A 19,375-nucleotide genomic window follows, 5' to 3' on the forward strand; every position below is an offset into this window, starting at 1 on the left:
AGGATCGTGAGGTGTAGCATGTAGGACTGGGGCAGGATGTCCTCCCATCCTTATCCAGTTTCATGTGATTATGTGCTCAGTGTCTTCTATGGTGGAAACTATTGTTATTGGAAATCAATCTACTGTTGTAAACAAAGCTCATAGTGTGATAACAGCCCATCTGAAAAGGATGAACTTTGGTGATGCACATAGATAAAAATTTAGACACACATAGAAAGTTCACAATGGCACAGAAATTTCACACATTGGACTTTTAATTCTAACAACACATGGGTAAATATAATAGTGTCAGCACTGCATATGAGGAGACCTGCCCTTGCGCTGGGATTCTCCCAGGAAGCTGATCTCTACATTCCCCTGCTTACTGAGTTTGTAGGTGAACAAAAGAGGGGCCTTTTTGGTCATATCAGATGGCATTGACTGTCTCGTGCTTATTAGTTCTACAGGATGTAAGTGCTGTGAAAAGGTTAAGTAAAATAAATAAATAACCTGATCTTCTTAAATTGATCAAATAAGTGCTTTTGTTCTGTAGTAGAACAAGGAAGACTCCAGCTAAGCCATAACCAATTCTGACCAACATCTACACTTGGGATGATCAAAGCTGTCAATTTCACACTCTTGTTGATTCAAAGCTTGTGAAATATAATTCATTGTGGTGGTCGTGGGGGAAGCTTAGCTGAAATTCTCACTCATTCCTAACCTCTACCAATCTCTCTCCTTTCTGTCTTTTAAGCAGTTCCTATCTGAGAAGCACAACGGAGCACAACTTCTTGAAAACTCGCTTCTCACCAGCAGGACACCAAGCCAACAAATAACTTTTGCTGTGGAGAAATCTGTTTTCCTCCTGAAGAAAGCAGTTTGGCCAACATTCTTTTGCATATATGCAAACAGAGCGAAGAAGGGAATTTATGGTCCTTCTCACAATCCATTCCCTCATCTTGATTGCAAGTGTTGAATTGCTGAATATTTTTCCACCCAGATAATGTAAGCTGTGCTTGGGCTGTGCATGAAGCCAGGAACTAATTGATTGTAAATGGTGGCCTTTAGCCCTCCATGTGTTTTTTTTCCTCCTCTTGGTGTTATATACAGTTTGAGAATTCCTCATGATGACTACATTCTTGACTGGGCATTGGGTGCCTGCCAGGAGGAGAACCTTTCGGCAAGCTGGCAGTTATTCCCACTCAGTGATTTCTCAAGAATGTTTTGAGCTAGAATAGCATTAGGCTAGTGCAAACGTCAGTGACCTATGTGCATGACCTTTGCTTTGGATAGAATTATTCAAGAGCTGTCATGTCCATGAGTTGTCATTATCTGAAATATTTTGTAAATTTCATCAGCAGCAATTCTTCTATATTTGGCCTATTCATCTCGTCTTGAAGAACACACCAAGAATTTAAGCAATGTATGCTTTCAGGGCTAAACAGAAAGAATGGCACAAGGCAGCTTTAAAATATGTCTTTGGAATATACACCAGAGTTTAGTGATCCAAATGGGGTTGGATGCCACCCTAGTATATTACGGCAGACCCACAGTCACACTCCTTTTTTCACATGGACAAAATCGACACGTTGCCCCAAAATGGGAAATGTTGCTTCTCATAGATCTCAAAAAGGTAAATTTCCCCATCGCTGCAAAGGCCTTTTCCCTACTTCTATTTTTACTCTCACTTCAGCCATTGCTGGAGATGATGAGGCTAAGTGGTAAAATATTATAACCAGGTAAATGTGTAGCCCTTTTATAAAGCACACCTGTGAGAAAATGCAGGAAAAGAAACATGGCCAAATCAACAATTTCCTTTTAATCAGTGGTAAGCAATCTTCTGGAATGGAAAGCTGTGCTGGATTTGTTGGAATTTTTGCAATCTCGCACACAGGCTTTAATAGATTTGGCTGGGAGGGACCTTTCTGGGTGGGGGTGACTGTCAATCTATCAAGCACTAACCCTTTGCCTCTGTATCCAAAGAGGGCCCTACCTCTCTGGTCTGGCTCTATCTCCCTCTTCTTTGTATGTTGAAAGTAGTGAATCTTTTGAGATCATTGCTGCAAGGCACTCATATTGCTAGTTTGCTGTTCTCTTTAAGTAAATGGAACATTTTTTGTTCTTTCTACTACTAATGTCTCAGAGCAAGTTTGTGAGACTGTAAGTGCCAGTTTTTGAAAAAAAGAGGTGGACTCTGTGCCTATTTTGCTCTGTGAATCCCTGCACTTCTGCTGTACGTCTAGAGGAATTTAACAAAAAATTCAAAACTCTGCAACAGAATCTCCCCAGCCTCTGTAGCCTGCATGCTGCCATTACACTAGCAACATGAAGAATATCCACAAATGTTTGTACAACAAACATTGGATTCTGGCCATGAAAGCCTTCGATAACACAATATCCACAACATTTGTTGTTCTTACTGATTTAGTCCATCTGAATTTGAAAAGAGACCCGAATGACAAATTTTCAAGCCCCGCCAGATTCATCATCTCCAAACAAAGCTAAGACAAGAAGTGCCATGTTTTCTTGTCAGGGCCTTTGTGTACTTTGTGCAAACTGCATGCACAATGTTGGTATTATTTTCCTTTGAAAAGCAAAGCCCAGGCACTCATACCAAGCACAGAATGACTGGCAGATTGTTTTAAAAGATGCAAACAACCTGTTGAATGCTTCAGCTTCTTAAAAAATCTACATAGCAGAGCTATAACCATCCTTATTTTAGGCAGTTTACATTATTTGTAGGATTTGTGCACTTTTACATCACCTGCACTGATAAAATTCATTCACCACAGAATACCTCACCCTTTTTTGAGGTGAGGAGAATAATATTGCTGTCCCTTCTCCTTGCATGCAAGGATTAAATGGATAGGATTTGCACCTCTCCAGTCATTATAGAAGGGCCCCTTTTTATTTGAAGTCACTGTACAGTGTGCTCTTTTTTGGAAGGCAAGCACATTTTTTTCTGCCACCCTAATTTCAAAGTGAAGCCACTAAGAGGGGATCACATTGGCCATAAAAAAGAAATATAGGTACTGTATAAGAATTGTAATATAATATATTGTGAACACTAGATCCTGTATTAACCTTCATAAAAAGCTATAACTGTATAGGGAAGAAGTGTTTAATGTATTGTAGGCAACCACATCTGAGTACTCTCTACCTGGAAAAGCCTGAAAAGGTTCGCCTTAAGTCAGAATTGATTTGATGGCACATTATTATTATTATTATTATTTGGGTAACTGGGGGAAATAGGTCTCTCTGCAAGTCTGAATAATCTCTACCTAAGGTAGAGTGGGCTACAAGTGGGACACAGACAAAAATGGAATTTGAAGGTAGCAGCTAGGGACTATAGTAGGCACAACCAAGCGATAATCTACATGAGTGCTGATCTACTTTAACAATTTATTTTCAGTTTGTGGCTTGAACTATGTGAACTTTGAGGAACGGGAGAAATAGCTGTAAAATGGAAGGTCCGGAGAGAGTGGCCACTTCACATTCTTTGCCAATTGAGTTATTTTCAAATTATTGCTGCCTCATAAACATCAAGTGCATTTTATATCTGCCCACTTGTTTTATTGCCACATCCCTGGAGATGCCTAATATGTTCCTTCCTGTAGAATTTTCTTAGATATTACTGGTATAACAGCAGAAAGGGTGCATCTCTGAGGCCAATACTTTTGTTTTTGTTGTTTAAATATATTTATAAAGGAGGCCCTTGTGTCAGGTTGAAGGCACGTTTCCTAAAATCTAACTTCACAGTCTCTGTTGAAGAAATCTAAGCAATATAGCAATCAAACCCAAAACCAACCTTATTTTACACATCTTAAGATATAAAGAGATTTATGAAATCTGTGCCATCATTGCAGAAATTATAACATTGCTCTGTTAGTTCTGGAAACATCAGTTAGTAGCTAGGGAAACTGTAGTGCATTATTTCCCTGCACAAATACACTATTTATTTATTTATTTATTTATTTATTTATTTATTTATTTATTTATTTATTTATTTATTTATTTATTTATACCCCACCCATCTGATCTAAAAGACCACTCTAGGCGGCTTCCAATATAGTAAAAACAGTGAAATAATAGAAAAAACACAAACAATTACACTAAGGGCCTTTATTACCATTAGAACAGGCTAAGATAACTGGTTGTTTTTCCAGCTTTCTTTCTTTTGAAAAGTTTGTCAAGGTGCTTAAAAATCTCAGAAAAAGCATGGCAACAAATAAGTTTAGTCTCCTCAAAAACTGACAAAATAACTCCCAATTATGCCATTTTAAAGGGAATGGAGAAATGAGAGATATAATACTTCAGATTACATCTTGACTGTTTTTCTTTTCTTTTGAGTTATTTTAGTTTGACTTTTGACTGCAATAGAGAATGAAGTAGAAAATATTAAAGATGGCATTTCTTCTCTAGTAAAATATGGTCATTTTTGTTTATTACTCTATTCAGTTAGTTTATCTGTCTAGCACTGTCTCAAAGGCAAAAGTGCAGAGACCGCAGTAAATAGAACAAATAGTCTAGATTAAAGCAAGAAATCCATGAAGACTATGTCCAATGAATGGCATATTCTTTAACCTGTGCACACTCAGAAGTGAAACCTTTGAGAAGTAAGGCAAAAATCCAGCACATGGCAGCATTTTATTTCACCACAAATACAACATCTGCAGTGTATCTTCCTGCAGAACCCTGCAGAATCCAGCTGCATATTTAGTTTTCTTATTAACCTCTCAGACAGTGTTCCCTCTGCCTTGTGCCCTCCAGATGTGCTGGGTTACAATTCTCCTCAGTCAACATGGCCAATGGCCATGGTGGCTGACAATAGTGGAAACTTTACTCCAACACATCTGGAGGCCAGTAGGTTGGATACAACTGCAGTAAAGGATGGTGCCTGAAGAAGATTCCAGCACAACTCTCACATCTCACAGGACGGAGACAGAGATCTTTCCTATAAATTTCTCCATATGTGGTTTATGTGGATGGAGGATATTCAGAATGGACAGTAAAATGGCAAACAGTAGAAGTATAGAAATAATTCAACACCTATTTCTTTTTGGAAAAAAAAAAAGAATTTAGCACCCTTTTCTTTTGCATTCTGGGGTTTTGTTATAAGCATTATTAGTGGGGACCTCAAGCTATTTTTGGAATAGGCACAGAATCTACCACATTGCAATAGATTCTGTTTCCAAAACAGAAATATTTCTAAACCACATACCAACAGTCTCAGAATACAGCAGCATCCTTGAAAAGGGCAACCCCTTTATTTATCGTTACTTTGATTCATAACAATGCTATTGGCAGCCATCCGTGTTCCTGTATCAATACCCCCACTATCTATTGTGAAGTAGGAGCTAGACAGAAAGAACTGGTTCACAATATCCCACCTTATACACTATTCTGGAACAGGAATTATGATGCAAGCTCTGTATTAAAGAATTTGCAAGGCAAAATGGAGCAAATAAAACACCACTTTTCCATGTCATATGTAGAGGTTGTATCCAGGAATTCCAGAGCACAACTCTTGTTCACATGACAACAATGAATACTACTTTTAAGAATGAACAGATGCCATCTTGGGGGTGATGGTGATGATTTCACTTTCAGTATGATCCACAGGCTATGGACCTCAGAGAAAATATGTAGCTTATCTGCATAGCATTTCTTTACCCATCACAGTTCAAGGCAAATCTTAGTCAACTCCTTTCAACTCCTTTTGACTCAAGCATCTTAATACTGACATTCTTTCATCTGTGAATGTCCAGTAATGGCAACTAGAGGCCACCAGGTGGCATTCATTTTACATCATTCTTTAAAATTAAAGCATCGGTTTTCTAGAAATTGTTCAAGAAATAATCCTTGACAGTGTTTCTAAAGAGTTCTGTCACTTGAAAATCATACAATATTCTCAACAGTTTCAAATAAATATCACAAATAAATATGAAACTTCCTATGACTAAACAAAGGCAAGAGGCTTTGATGTCAACCCTTGGTAATTCATAGTACACCACAACACAATTTTAGTAAGACCAGATTAAAGCACTAATCTGTGTTGATTATAAACTTATAAACTTTTACATGAGGAAAAAGTCATCAGTTGAACAAAAATCTAGGTACCAAAACAAGAATATCAACAAAGAATTTTTAATGTTCAAGAATTCTTCACTCAGCCACCGACTCATTAATGTATTTGTTGAGAAAACCAATCTCACAAAGGGCATCTCCAATTCTGTCTTATAAAAAAAAGTTAAACTTCATAATAGGTCAGGGAGGCAGAGAGACTAAAAAGTATGGAAGATTTTCTGCACGTATTCTTAGCCACACTTTTGAGTAAGCTTTGCGTCATGTTTTACAAATATTTACCATTGATTTTGTATTGAATTCCCCAAACAAAATCATGAGGTATTCAGTGGGTACAAAGTGAGACAACACTTATGCATCTGTTCATATGAAATTAAATTCCTTGTAGGAACAGGCACTGTATACTCCATTTTTTATCTTATATGCTACAGATTTCATATTAATAACAGCGAAAAAAAAGATTACTAGTCCAATGCCTGTCCATTCTCTTGTGATCCAGGATATAACCACATTTAAAGAATATTTTACAATAAACCTACTACGTGCTTTTGCCACTGCCATCTGTGGAAACTCTATAGATAACTTCCTACAGGAATTACTCTCCTAAAGAGATAAATTTATAGCTATCCCTCTTGAGTATTTATAAAAGCTGGTCTGGAAGCTATACAATAATTCAGTACTTTAAAAGATGTTGCACAGTTTTTTGAACAAAGTCGATACAGGTAAAGTAGACCATGTTTGGATGTTGGTGGACCATAATTCTCATCTATCACTCATAATTGGCTACGTTGAGAAGCACTGATGGAAGTGGCAATCCAACAATCTCTTTAAGAGCTTCACATTACCAAACTCTTCCTTTTTTAGAAAATTATTTTTTTCACTAAATATGTAAAGCACTCCCCACACAAGTTGCTATTTCCCATACTAAAAGAAATAGGTAGAGACACCAGTAAGAGTTCTGTTTCACAGAGGGCAGAATGATGCCATCAGATGTGATGTCTACATTTACATCTACGCACAGGTTAGTGCAGGAGGTCTATACTGTTGCTGCATAGCACAGGGTTCTACAGGAGAGGTCAGGGGCCAAAGCAATCCTACCATCAACATGATACCACAGTTTCTACCTCAAACCAGGATAACATAAACTGCATTCATCTGTGATAAAGAAAAGCAGAACCAAAGGAATCCATAGAGAACTTTAAATGCTCTACATGACATCAAATACAAAAGAAAAATGAGATGAAAAATTTTAAAAAGCATATACATATCTTTCAATAATTATGGTTCTGCATTATGTTTGAATTCAAGATAAAAACTATGAACATGAGCTACAAAGAATTTGACCTGCACAGACCCCCATCAGCATGGACATTTTGGAACAAGTTTGCTCCGCTTATGCTCCCAGAGGATTGTATCCCTTGTATTCAATTTCTAAACATTTTGTAATAAAGTCTTCTTCCCTCTCTGGGGAAGAAAACTGCTGTGAAGAATTTCTTGTAATTACTGTACAGTATGCAAGGAGTTACTCTACCTCTCTGTAATTTTCACTGACTCGGTCTAAGCTGAGTGAATAGACCAGGTTCTTTCCTCCCACAAAGAGTCGATCTTGATACTCATCCAGAAGCATTACATGAAGACCAAGGTATCCAGACGGGCTATGAAAGACGGATGTTCTGTTCAAATCCCAGAGCTCTGAAATACAAGTAGAATGTGCATCATAAATATTGAAGAGCTTTATGTTCATGACGCCATGTTCACATTCTCTGGGGAAATTAGGTAAATGGCTTTGGGATATTAAGATCTTCCTGGTGTTTAACTTTGTGGAACACCTGGGGATCATTTGCAAAACTCTTCAGCTTTCAAAGGAAGGCTGGATATAGTGGTTTTTTTTTTCAACTTAATCTTGCTGCTCAATATATCCTAGTCAACACACACAGAAAGGGAGTATGTGTCTTCCTCTTCATTCTGTTTCAAAGATGAGAAAGTTACCCTTAAAAAAGAACCACAGTGAAGAAAGTAATAAATGAATGGAATATTCTGTGCTTTCTAGGACTGTATCCTAGTATCATCTTTCTATATACCGTATGTCTCATATAGTTAGGGCTAAAAGCTTCTTTTTAAATTCCAGAATCCAAAACCCAGCATTCTCAGAATTCCTGACAAGCTTCATTTGGGTGGAATTGGCACACAGCTTGTATGCTACAGCTTCAGAACTGGAACAATGACAGGTTCTGGATTATACATTCGGTTTCAATTATACTTACTGCTGACTGGATCTTTTTATAGGCAGTATATAACTCCCCACTTATAACAGCTTCACTGTTTGGTGATTAATTTCCAGGCCCAGTTCAAGGTACTGGTTATGAGACCTTACACAACTTAGGTATCTGAAGGACCATGTCTCTCCACATGAGTCTCACTGGCTTTCAAAATCATTGCAGAGGCCCTTGATCCAAAAAACCAATGACTACTAGCAATAGTATTGTGACACCTTTAATAGTCAAAATCTTATTTGAGAATAGCTTTACCCATTCCATACCTCTAGTAAGTTTCCATGGCTGAGCGGGAATTCAAATCCCGGTATCCTGAGCCTTAGTCCATCACACTATCTGCTACACCAGCATTTCTCAACCTTGGGTAACTCTGGTGTTCTTGAACTGTAATTTCTAGAAGCCTTCACCACTAACTGTGCTGGCCAGGGTTTCTTGGAATTGCCATCTGAGAACATTTGGGTTACACAAGGGTGAAAACCATTGCACTCCACCACACAGGGGCTCCTTCTTGTCGCATAATTACGTCTGTAGAAAGCAAACTGCGTACCTCGTAGCAACTTCTCACTAGCAATTAATGAGTCCTGCTTAGATTTTTAGGTGGGCACAAACATATCAGACTGGACCATGCCTAAAAATCCAAGCACAGATGTGTAAATTAGTGGCAAGAAACCACTGCAAACCATGCCATTTGCTATTTTGCAAGCATACCAAAGAAATCAGATTTTGCCCTATATTTCATATGCCTGCATCTGATGAACTGGGTTGCACTCCATGAAACTGATGCCAAATACAACTTGTTTGTCTTCAAAAATGAGACTTTGCTTTAACTTGTGCCCTCATGTAGCTAGCTGCCAATGCCACCCCATAAACATAAACTGTACGGTGCTATAAAACAAACCAATCTATGCAGAAACCGTAAGCATTGACAAGATTTATTGGTCAGTATTTTGAATCTTCACCCTGGTCTTACTGGTAGGAACAGAACCTTCATATTGGTGACCATTAAAAAGAAGCCTTTATTAAGCTGGAGCTCATGACCAGCCTCAAATAGTTTGCTAATTGCCGTGGATCAGCAAATGGCATTCCCCACCCCACTAAAACACATCAACATGCAAAGTTCCCTGCTGCAGTTAAGTTATTTTGTTATGGGGCAGGAAATATCTCTTTTCTCCCCCTCCCTATGAGTTAAAACACACACATAAAAAGGTAAAGGTAAAGGTTCCCCTTGACATTTTTAGTCCAGTCGTGTCCGACTCTAGGGGGTGGTGCTCATCCCGCTTTTCAAGCCGTAGAGCCAGTGCTTGTCCAAAGACAAGTTTCCGCTGTCATGTGGCCAGCGTGACTAGGGAACACCGTTTTACCTTCCCATCGAGATGGTACCTATTTATTTACTCACATTTACATGCTTTTGAACTGCTAGGTTGGCAAGGAGCTGGGACAAAGCGACAGGAGCTCACTCCGTTGCGTGGATTCGATCTTACAACTGCTGGTCTTCTGACCCTGCAGCACAGAGGCTTCTGCGGCTTAGCCCACAGTGCCACCACGTCCCTTGTCAAAACACACACATACACATTACTAAATAACAAAGAATTTGCTGCCCTTCATGACATTAAAAATTTGCAGCCTGTGACAGCTGCCTTCCAAATGCCGAATGACCTATCATTAATTGTAATTATGATGTGTTGCCAAGTTGGTTCTGACTCACGGCAACTCATCCAGAGATTTCTAAGTATAAAGTACCATGGGGTGCTTTACCTATCCTTCCTTCTGGTGGTGTCCCAGGATTGTGCAGCTTGTCCAAGGTCACAGAGGTCATAGGCAGACACGCTCCAGGTGACCTCAGCAGTGTGCCTCCCTCTCCTAGGAGGCACATTGGGGCTTAGAATTCCCAGTTCCTGCCTCTACAACCAGGCACACCAAGTCACTTAGGTATGCCAGTTTGTTAAGCAGAGGGAAATATAGGCTCACAAATGTACCCATAAAATGTACATGCAAGGCAGTTGACATTAGGAAAACTATATACTGAAGATGTATATGAATTTCTATGCTGGGTTGGGAGGGCAATATCTCACAGCCTAATTGGGATGAAAGTGCAGCTGAGATTTAGACAAACAAAGTGAAACAGAGGCTGAGATGTTTTTCACGCCCTTACTTTTGCTGAGAAAGGTGGAAACTGACTGAGGGGGGTTAAGCTGGCAGCAGCAATGGATGTATTAAGAGCAAGATCTAAGCTCTGAAGGGAGGGGGAGTTATTCTTGGCTCATAACAAACCATGGGTTTCCAGACTGGAAGAATTCATATTCCACACCCTTCATTTCTGAAAGTCAAAGGCACCGCATCGAACTGATTTCCATTACAGAATAACTCCTCTTTCCTATGTACTTTCCAAATACATTTCTTATACCTGCCTTGATACATCCTTCTCAGTCCCTCACCTTTACAAAGAAAAAAAAAAAAAGAGAAAGATGCTGATTCTAGAAGAATGCACTGGAAAGTGGGCTGGCTTTGAATTTCAGAATGCGAAAGAAAACTGAGAATGGTTCAGATGCTACAACCTCTGACTGTATACCTGTGTCAGAATTCCTCCCCCCCAAGAAGCTAAAATCCTAAAACATCTGAGAACTCTCAATGTGGCCATCTTGTTTCCAAGTAACCTGGTGCATTTGGATATACGTATATAAATTTGAGAAATATTAATCACGAAAAGCTATTCTTTAATACTGTTTTTCAAAGCTACTTTTTGTAAAAAAATCTTATATTAAGAAAAGAATATAGAAGATAGCATGCTACCTATGGTGTCAGCAGATGGGGCACAATGGCATACCTGTTTCAGATTCATTGCAGGCATGTTCAAGCAGACACAAGACACACTGTGTGTCTCGATAGGGCTCTTGACTCTTCCAGAACTATCAATCCACCTGTCCATGAGGATCATGGGGCTTACCTGGGTTCACGTTGAAATCTCCATTTAAGAGATCACTTCTCCTAAAACCACTTATGTTTTTTAAGACTCTTCTAAAAATATGAAAGAAATCCACTTCCCTTCTAGAACGTTTCTTTTGAACCTTTTTTTGTTGTTGTAGTAAGATTGATTTGAATGCTTAATGGACATCTGCCAGTCAGAACACTGTGATCTGGAAATGAACTACTGTAGTGCCATAGCATTAACCGATGTTCCCCTTAAGTAAGCAAACTAAAAGCCTTGTCTCTGCAGTGGACAAGAAAGCACAGATGGTCAGAGATTGTGTCACTGTTTGAACTAAGACAAGACTTACATCAAGACAGGAAAGAGTAGTACAGTGGACCCTTGACTTACAGACAGCTGGACTTTCAGACTTTTCAAGTTACAGACTTCTCTGGCTGCAAAATTTAGGTTCGACTTGCAGCCAGAGAATCGACCTACAGACCAGAAAAAAACCCAAAATGGAACAAAAACGGAACAAAAACGGCCGGTTATGGATCAATGCATTGTAGGTCAATGGAGACTCGACCTACAGACTTTTTGACCTGCAGCCACCGTTCCAATACGGATTAATTCCGTAAGTAGAGGGTCCACTGTAAGTTCAGTGCAGAGTCTGGTAAGTTACAGGGAGTAGATACTCCCAGCTGTAGGAGCTCATAGCAGCCACAAGTCTCAACCTGGGAAGTTTTAAAAGAGCCTGAAGGAAGTGGATCACTGAAATGTACATTTCCAATGTGAAAAACTATGCAATTTCAAATTCTCTCAAATGACAATTTATCTGTGAAAAATGGGCAGACAATTGGGAACTTACATCATACTTAACAAAAGCTTCAGTACTATATGATTGCAAACAATTCAATTTCTGATAGAGAGACAGGCGTAGGGTTTTACAAAGTGAATCTTTAGGGTAAACAAAGCTGCTTTACACCTTCTCTAACCTTTTTGTACGATCCTTTTCAATCACAATTGTACGGAGCGTTCTTTCAGCAAAGATGCTTTCCAGATGTGAGACACCAATAACTGCCATTCTGAACCCTTTTGGAAATGCAAGCAACCACTTCCAAGATTTCTTTATGGAGCAACTAGTCAGGTTCCCACATGCCCGAAGCAGTAATATACTAAACTGCATAATATAATAATCTATAAAGCGCACGTGATTTGAGCAGATCATCTGAATGGCATTTTATATCTTCAACTATCAGTTTAGTAAAGGACTGTCAAATGGATTTCCTGCAATTCTTAAACCTGGTTATATTTGTCAGGATGTTGGCAGACTACCAAGGAATATCATTTGTCTTGATTTCTTGGTAACTTGACGAAAAAGTGAACTGTAAAAACCGTTCGTTCTTTATTTTGTGAGAGAACTAGTCAGGTAAAGCAGGGGGAGTAAGAAGTAGAGGGATTAAGTAACTGTTCAGATCAGGTAAAAGATATTGGCAACAAAATAGCATTGAATTAGTTTAGGTAAGAAGTTTAAAGACTTAAATCTCATTTGTTAACTTTCTATAGAGTGTTCTTCCTGAATCTTTTGAGACTGAAACTCGATAAGCAATTTTAGAAAAACGCTTATAAATGTTGGGTACAATGAAATATGCTGAACGATCAGCATTGGCAGGAAAGCTGTCATTTGTCAATAAATGGTTCGAATGTACCAATGTTCGTATTGTATTTTAAAATATAGTTTTGCTTTTTGGAACACTGGTGCTTGGTTTTAATCACGTATTTGCAAAAGCGGATGGGGTTGCAATTTTTTTTCTTTGAACCAAAATACAATATTACCATCTCCAAAATTGTCACTGTGTAGACAAAACAATTTTATCTCATTTTCCATTCAAAGACAGAAACCTGGCTTTACTGTTCATCACTTTTCATTCGAAAGCACTGCCACTTTGAATCACTGTTACACAAATGTCTTCACTATACAATAATGTGTGAATTGAGTGACAGCCTCCTTCCACACCCCCATAGAAATCCATTTTCAGACCAATTGCTTGTTCAAGACAGTTAACCAGGAGGAAGAAAGGAAAGGAAGAGAACGAAAATCTATACACAAGTAGAAAGTCTGAAATCTTTCTAGCATTCTTAAAAAATTGTAAGATGATGATTCATACTGATTATTCTTTCCTCAATAAATGGGAAACTGTACCTCTGCCCAGTGACATGGATTTTATATGATGTACAACCATAAGTTGCAAGGAAATATTCACGAAACTTTTTTTGTCTTTTCCTCTTGGTAGATTGCAGGTGTAGACTGTGTGAGAGTCCATATGTTAAGACTCTGTTTCCCATGTTAAAGAAAATCAGAATGCAGTTCTTTTATACCATGTTGTGGCTGTAGTCCACATATATATGTATATTCCATGTGAACCAAATCATGTTGGTGTGGGTGTACTTATCACTGTGAAGTGACAATTTTTATACCTCTGTTAAATTGCAATTTAATTATCAAGTACATGTATTCCTGACTGTCAGAGGTCTTCCTGCTTTCAGCCTAAATTGTAGACCTTGATCTTTTCCCCATTAACTTTCCAGTGTCCCTGAAAATGTGTTCCTTGTAGCTAAAATGTCATGAAGCTTGTTGGCTCCAAAGTGTGACATTACAACTCCTAGTTCAAAGTTCAGCTCAACCATGACCACATCAACTGGACTTGGTCTGAGCTGCTCTTCTTTATATCTCAAAGACCAGCTTCTCTCTTTTGTGTGGCTTCAACAAAACTCTTCAGGGCTGATGTCGGGTTACTGAGAATGCATGAAAATCTGTGAGCACTCTGTTCCTAAACAATGCTAAAATTATGGTTACAATGCATGCGTCATCATAGTTTTTGAGTGTATGACTCCATAAACATTGCATCAGGACAAAAATGTAGCCCACCCAAAGTATCTGAGGTGTTGTCCTCATTGTTGTAGCTTTACACTGACGTAAGAGACAGTGAGCTCCATTTGGCTTTGTTGGTCACCTATTACATAGATCTGCCTTAAATGTGAGGTACCACAGTATGCTGAATGCCACAGCAAAAATATCCCTGTGGTTACTAATGATTAAAGGGAGGATTTCTATGACATTTCACATTTTCTCTTCTACCTACATGTGAACCCATAAGCAAGTTCAAACATGTTTAAAAATAATCCAGCCTTTCTCAACAGATTACTCTTAAACATGTTCAAATCCATCCATAAGCTCAAAAAAATAAGACACATCACAAAAATCTTCCTCCTACTCATGACTGTCCACACCATAACAACTACAAATATACTGTGGAATGGCACCATCTAATGGTTAGGGTCCCAATGATGTGCAATGCTGAAAGACATACTGTCCATTGTGCAATCATTTACAAGTACTTAATAGTAGGGATGATTTTTATGGGTATTGTAGCATGAGTGAAGAAAAGATTTTTGGTGACCCATTTGCACTTCAGTTTACCAGTTTCACACACTTTCTGGATTGTAGCATCATTTTCATAAAGACTGTGGCTGGAGAAGTAGGCTAAATTCTCCTTTTTCCACATACTGTGGTCTCCATTAACCAGCTATCTCATGCTTACTATTTAATAAACAAACAAACAACCCTGATATGATATAACATTAGTACATTTATCATAACTTGCAATTCAGCCCCAAGTCTCCATTTCAGATTTCTCGAAGCCAAGATGATGATTTGCAAAGGATATGGCGACTGAAGACAGAAAGAAATGAAATGGCAATTTTGTAAGTAGAACGATCAAACATTGTCCCGCCATAGATACAGTCTTCAAAGTTGCCATGTTTGTGGTCAATGTACAAATTAAGTCTGTTATTTGCCTCACAATCACCAGTCTCAAACAACAGCAATCTGATTTGCAGCTTGCTGAGCTGCAAAGCAATGCTGGAGGAAAAATCAGACATTGTTTACTTATTAAGACAATTTCACTTCTAATTTCCAAGCTGCCATCTTTTCTATGTGACACCTTCAGAATACCAGTCTATTTGGTGATTACTGTAGATATTAGAGCAATAAGAATAAAAGGGACTATTGCTGACTGCATATATTAGCTTGTCATACTGCCCATTTTTAAAATATCTCAGGTCAGATGCTCCAAAGCAAGGTGAATCTATAATACCTGCTAAATTCTTTTCATGGGAATTTGATTCAAAGTTTGTTTTTACAGCTTGGGAACTACGATGGGTGACATGATTTGGTCCCAGGCTGCAATGATGAGATTTGAAAAGATGTGCCATGTGGCTGGATTCACACAGTGGCTCCATCATTCAGTACAGGCCTTCTTGCCTCTTTCAGATGAAGATTCTGCCAGCAGTGGCGTGAGAGGTAATCACAGCATCAGTCCAGCCCATATAATGTTTCTTTGCAAACACTGCAAGAGTGGAATGGTCCAGATCACAATGAAAAGACAGCATTTCCATTAGGCTACAGGCACATACCTGAATGCTTTCCCCCCTCTCCCATGTATTTGTTGTGAACAGTGCTGTTGAAGACAGAACATTTTGGAGATCACTTATTTGTAGGGTCACCATAAGTCAGAGGTGACATGATGGCACACAACAGCAGCAGCAGCAACAGAAAATATCAAGAATGTAATTATTATTAGAATTCCCGGTGTGGCGTAGTGGATAGAGTGACAAGACTAGGATTCTGGAGAATAGGGTTCAAATTCACACTTGGCCATGGAAACTCACTGGAGCGTGTGTGAAACTGGTAAACCCACTCCTTAAATATTTACATTGAAAGCCCTATTAGATACATTGAAAGCCCTATTAGATTCACTATAAATTGGTTCCGACTTGATTGCACAGAATGCCTACACAAAGTTTATCAACTGTTAAGAATTTAAGGATGCTTATATTATCTTACTAACTGGTCTGAAGGGCAGCCAGAGCTATGGCAGGCTCAGCCACAAAATGAGAATAGTCAGGACACTTCAGGCTCTCATTCAAGGGCCTGCAGCCTCCCTCACCCCACCGAAGTTGTGTCTTATTTTCAGACATTCCCATGCCATAAATCAAAAATGCAGAAGTGAATTGTAATTTATAAAGACAACATCTGAAATTAAATAGGGTGATTATTGCATTCGGGATAGGTTAAGTATTTAATGAAGTTCAGAAATTTATCCACATATGAGAGAGAGAGAGAGAGAGAGTTTAATTTTTTTTACTTAAGCCATCCTGAAGACAAGCACGATAGAGGGGTTTATATTTCTCCTTCCCAGTAGGATCTGGTTGCTATTACTGCACAGAATCCAAAAGGCTGTAAAAACATGAGAAGCATCTATGCTGTAAAATTGGTTACAGCCTGTCAAGATCTTTAAGGGGCTCTGTATGACTGAAATTATTGTCCTAATTTTTCCTCTGTCATCTCCTGTAAGTACTTGGTTTATGCTCCCTTGTGCACACATATCAGATTCAGCTGGTGTCATTGAAACTGATCTGTTTTTAGATCTTAACAATGGAAATATAAAACATAACAAATCTGCCAAGATCTATGGCAGGGATTCGTAGCATAATCCTACTGAAACCAGAGTTCATGATCACAAAGAATTACGCTGTTTGCTTCCCCACCCAGCTTTCTACCAAGGGAGTTGGGTTTCCATGTAAAAGGAGGTGGGGGGATCCACCTATAAACATAAAGCAACTTGTACAGTTTTGGATTTTACAGTTTAGCCCAAGAAACATGCTCTTCTCCAAACAAATAAACAAGCACACATTCAAATAAAGGAATCCAATAATAAACTGGTAATTATAATCTAATAAAAACTTTAATCTAATATTCCAACAAATAAATTCTCACATATCCCTTTTCAGCCTTCCTCCAGGAAAATGTTAGCCATGCTGTAAACTTGAAAAGGCTATTTTCAGAGAAGGAGGGGGGGATGAATATAAAATTTCTTTATATTTCTGCACTTCAGGAAATCATATGTAACAGTTTTAGAACTCATAATCCCCTCATAATGGAATGGTCAAAGATTTCCAGATTAGATTGCACAAACTATTCTGCACGTTCTTAAGCTGCCAAAGTGCCACCAATAGGAACATGTTGACAGAGTGTCTCATTTTCATTGATAAATATGTGATGTTTGCTGAGAATATGTCACACAAATATGATAGAGAAGGAAAACTAGATAATCTGAGGAAATTGTCTGAAATAGAATCTATGGAGTTGCAACACATGTGGGTCAGCCACTTGGTTCATCTAGTCCACTGCTGTCAACACTGGCAGCTGTGTTTTTTCCAGGGTTTCAGCCTGAGGTCAACTCTGCAGCTGCCATCTACATTTCCTTAACTGGAGGTTCTTGAGACTGAACTTGAGTTGCATTCCATGGAATGTATATACTCTACTATTCTGTTATGCCTTCTCCAATATAGAGCCATGAAGCTATGGGAAAGAGGATATCTGTAACACAGGTCTCAAACACTACCCTAAGAGTATACCTTTATTTACCTCATTTTGAAAGCGTGGCCAAGTCAAATAGGGTGGCATGCTTGGTGGTGGCTCCACAGTTAGCCATCTTCATCAGACTGGATAGCACCTGACACAATGGTTCAAGTGTCTTTCAGGATGTCAAGCGCTCCTACCACTATGGTAGGTCTGGTTCAAACAGGCATGTATACCACACATTAATAGTTCATACCTGATTGTATGAACTTTGGGTCCAATCAAAAGCACTGTGGGAGGGGGGATTTATTGGCATGCACTTTGTATGGCACAGAATAGGACAGTAATAAATTTGGGACAGGGTAATAGCCACTTGGAGACAGAAATATAGGCCTTTGATTCTTTCATACAGGAACATGGATGAAGGTTCTAGTGCAACATGTCCAGTTTGGTGTTTGCCAAGCAAGAATTAGACTATGGTCACAGTTATTACATCTCGTCCACACTCATTAGGCTCCAAGCTAAACTTTTTCTCCCTGGGAGTGAGAAAGGACTAAAGTAACTATATTATGGCCGGTCCAGTTTCAACTGAACGATTTTACAACCATCAATTTTTTGATAACAATTACTGTCAGAATTTGGTAGTTGTGAATAAATACAGGAGAAGGGTCTTTCACTTAGGAAGAGTCTTCTCTCATATTTTCACCAAACTTTGTAAAGGTTTGGATGATTTAATTTGGCCAGGGACAGCCCAAATGTTTATTCTATGTGTGTCCGAAAGTGCTGCTTCCTGTAGTAAAATATGCCGCTACAATATTTCAGCTAAGACCCTACCAGACTGATACTACCTTGCTTGGGAGAGTTTAGGAAGATTTTCTAGCTCAGTGGAACACTGCTCGAGCACCTAGGTCTGCTAAACCTCTGGTGTGCCTCTTGGTTTCTGGCACATCCTCTGTTCCTGACTCCTGGATTGTTCTTCAGCCCTAGCTTCCAACTTGAACATTGCTCCTCATTGCATTTTAGTTCAAAAGTCTGCCTTGTTCTTTAGACCTATCTTTTGCTTTTCATGACCCTGTAATATGAGCCATGGCCCACGTCCCTGAACTCCCTGACTTCAATCTGCAGTTATTCCAAACAAATGCAGCCATTTCTTGGCCCATACTGAAAATACCCAATGGCACTGCCTTCCATACTAACCTTCTCAATTCCAAGGATCTGTGTTTTCCCATAGATGTGGAAGAATGGAGGACTGACATCTTTGAACTAACGGTGTAAAGAATGGAGGAAGGGTGGACAGTGTAGGGTCAGATTTGTTCTTGTCCGGGGAAGCCAGACTGGCTCCCAAACTGGATGGGAGAGCCATGCCCTGCCCTATCAATAACTTATACAAGTTGTCTGCATAAAACACACAACCTTCCCATTTGAAAAGAAAAACACATATACAAACAGTAGACACAAAACAGTGGCCAATTGTTACAAGATACATCAATAGTCTTTCTGATTTTCCTAGTAGTTAAAATGCCATGTAATAAAGCAATGGCCATTGTCGTTCCATGGAGATTATTTGCATCAAACTTTGCTTCTTGGTTTATTTTAATACAGTACTGTAAGCCACCTTAGCATCTTTTAGGAGAAAGGCAGCATATGTATATATTTCAAATAAATAAATAAATAAATGAATAATCAATGTGTTGCACAAAAATTAAGCCA

At 38.8% G+C, this 19,375-nt stretch overlaps 1 protein-coding gene across 1 annotated transcript in view; it reads right to left on the reverse strand.

Annotated features, from left to right (window-relative positions):
• The window catches only part of SEMA3E (semaphorin 3E), a 223,225-nt gene that overhangs the window by 90,239 nt on the left and 113,611 nt on the right, over positions 1 to 19,375 (reverse strand). Inside the window, exon 2 of the mRNA XM_020812095.3 lies at positions 7,595 to 7,755. Within this exon, the coding sequence (XP_020667754.2) occupies positions 7,595 to 7,755 (161 nt within the window). The remainder of the gene's footprint in view (positions 1 to 7,594; positions 7,756 to 19,375) is intronic.

The sequence above is a fragment of the Pogona vitticeps genome, chromosome 5 (genome assembly GCF_051106095.1).
Source record: "Pogona vitticeps strain Pit_001003342236 chromosome 5, PviZW2.1, whole genome shotgun sequence".
In the NCBI taxonomy this organism is placed as follows: domain Eukaryota; kingdom Metazoa; phylum Chordata; class Lepidosauria; order Squamata; family Agamidae; genus Pogona; species Pogona vitticeps.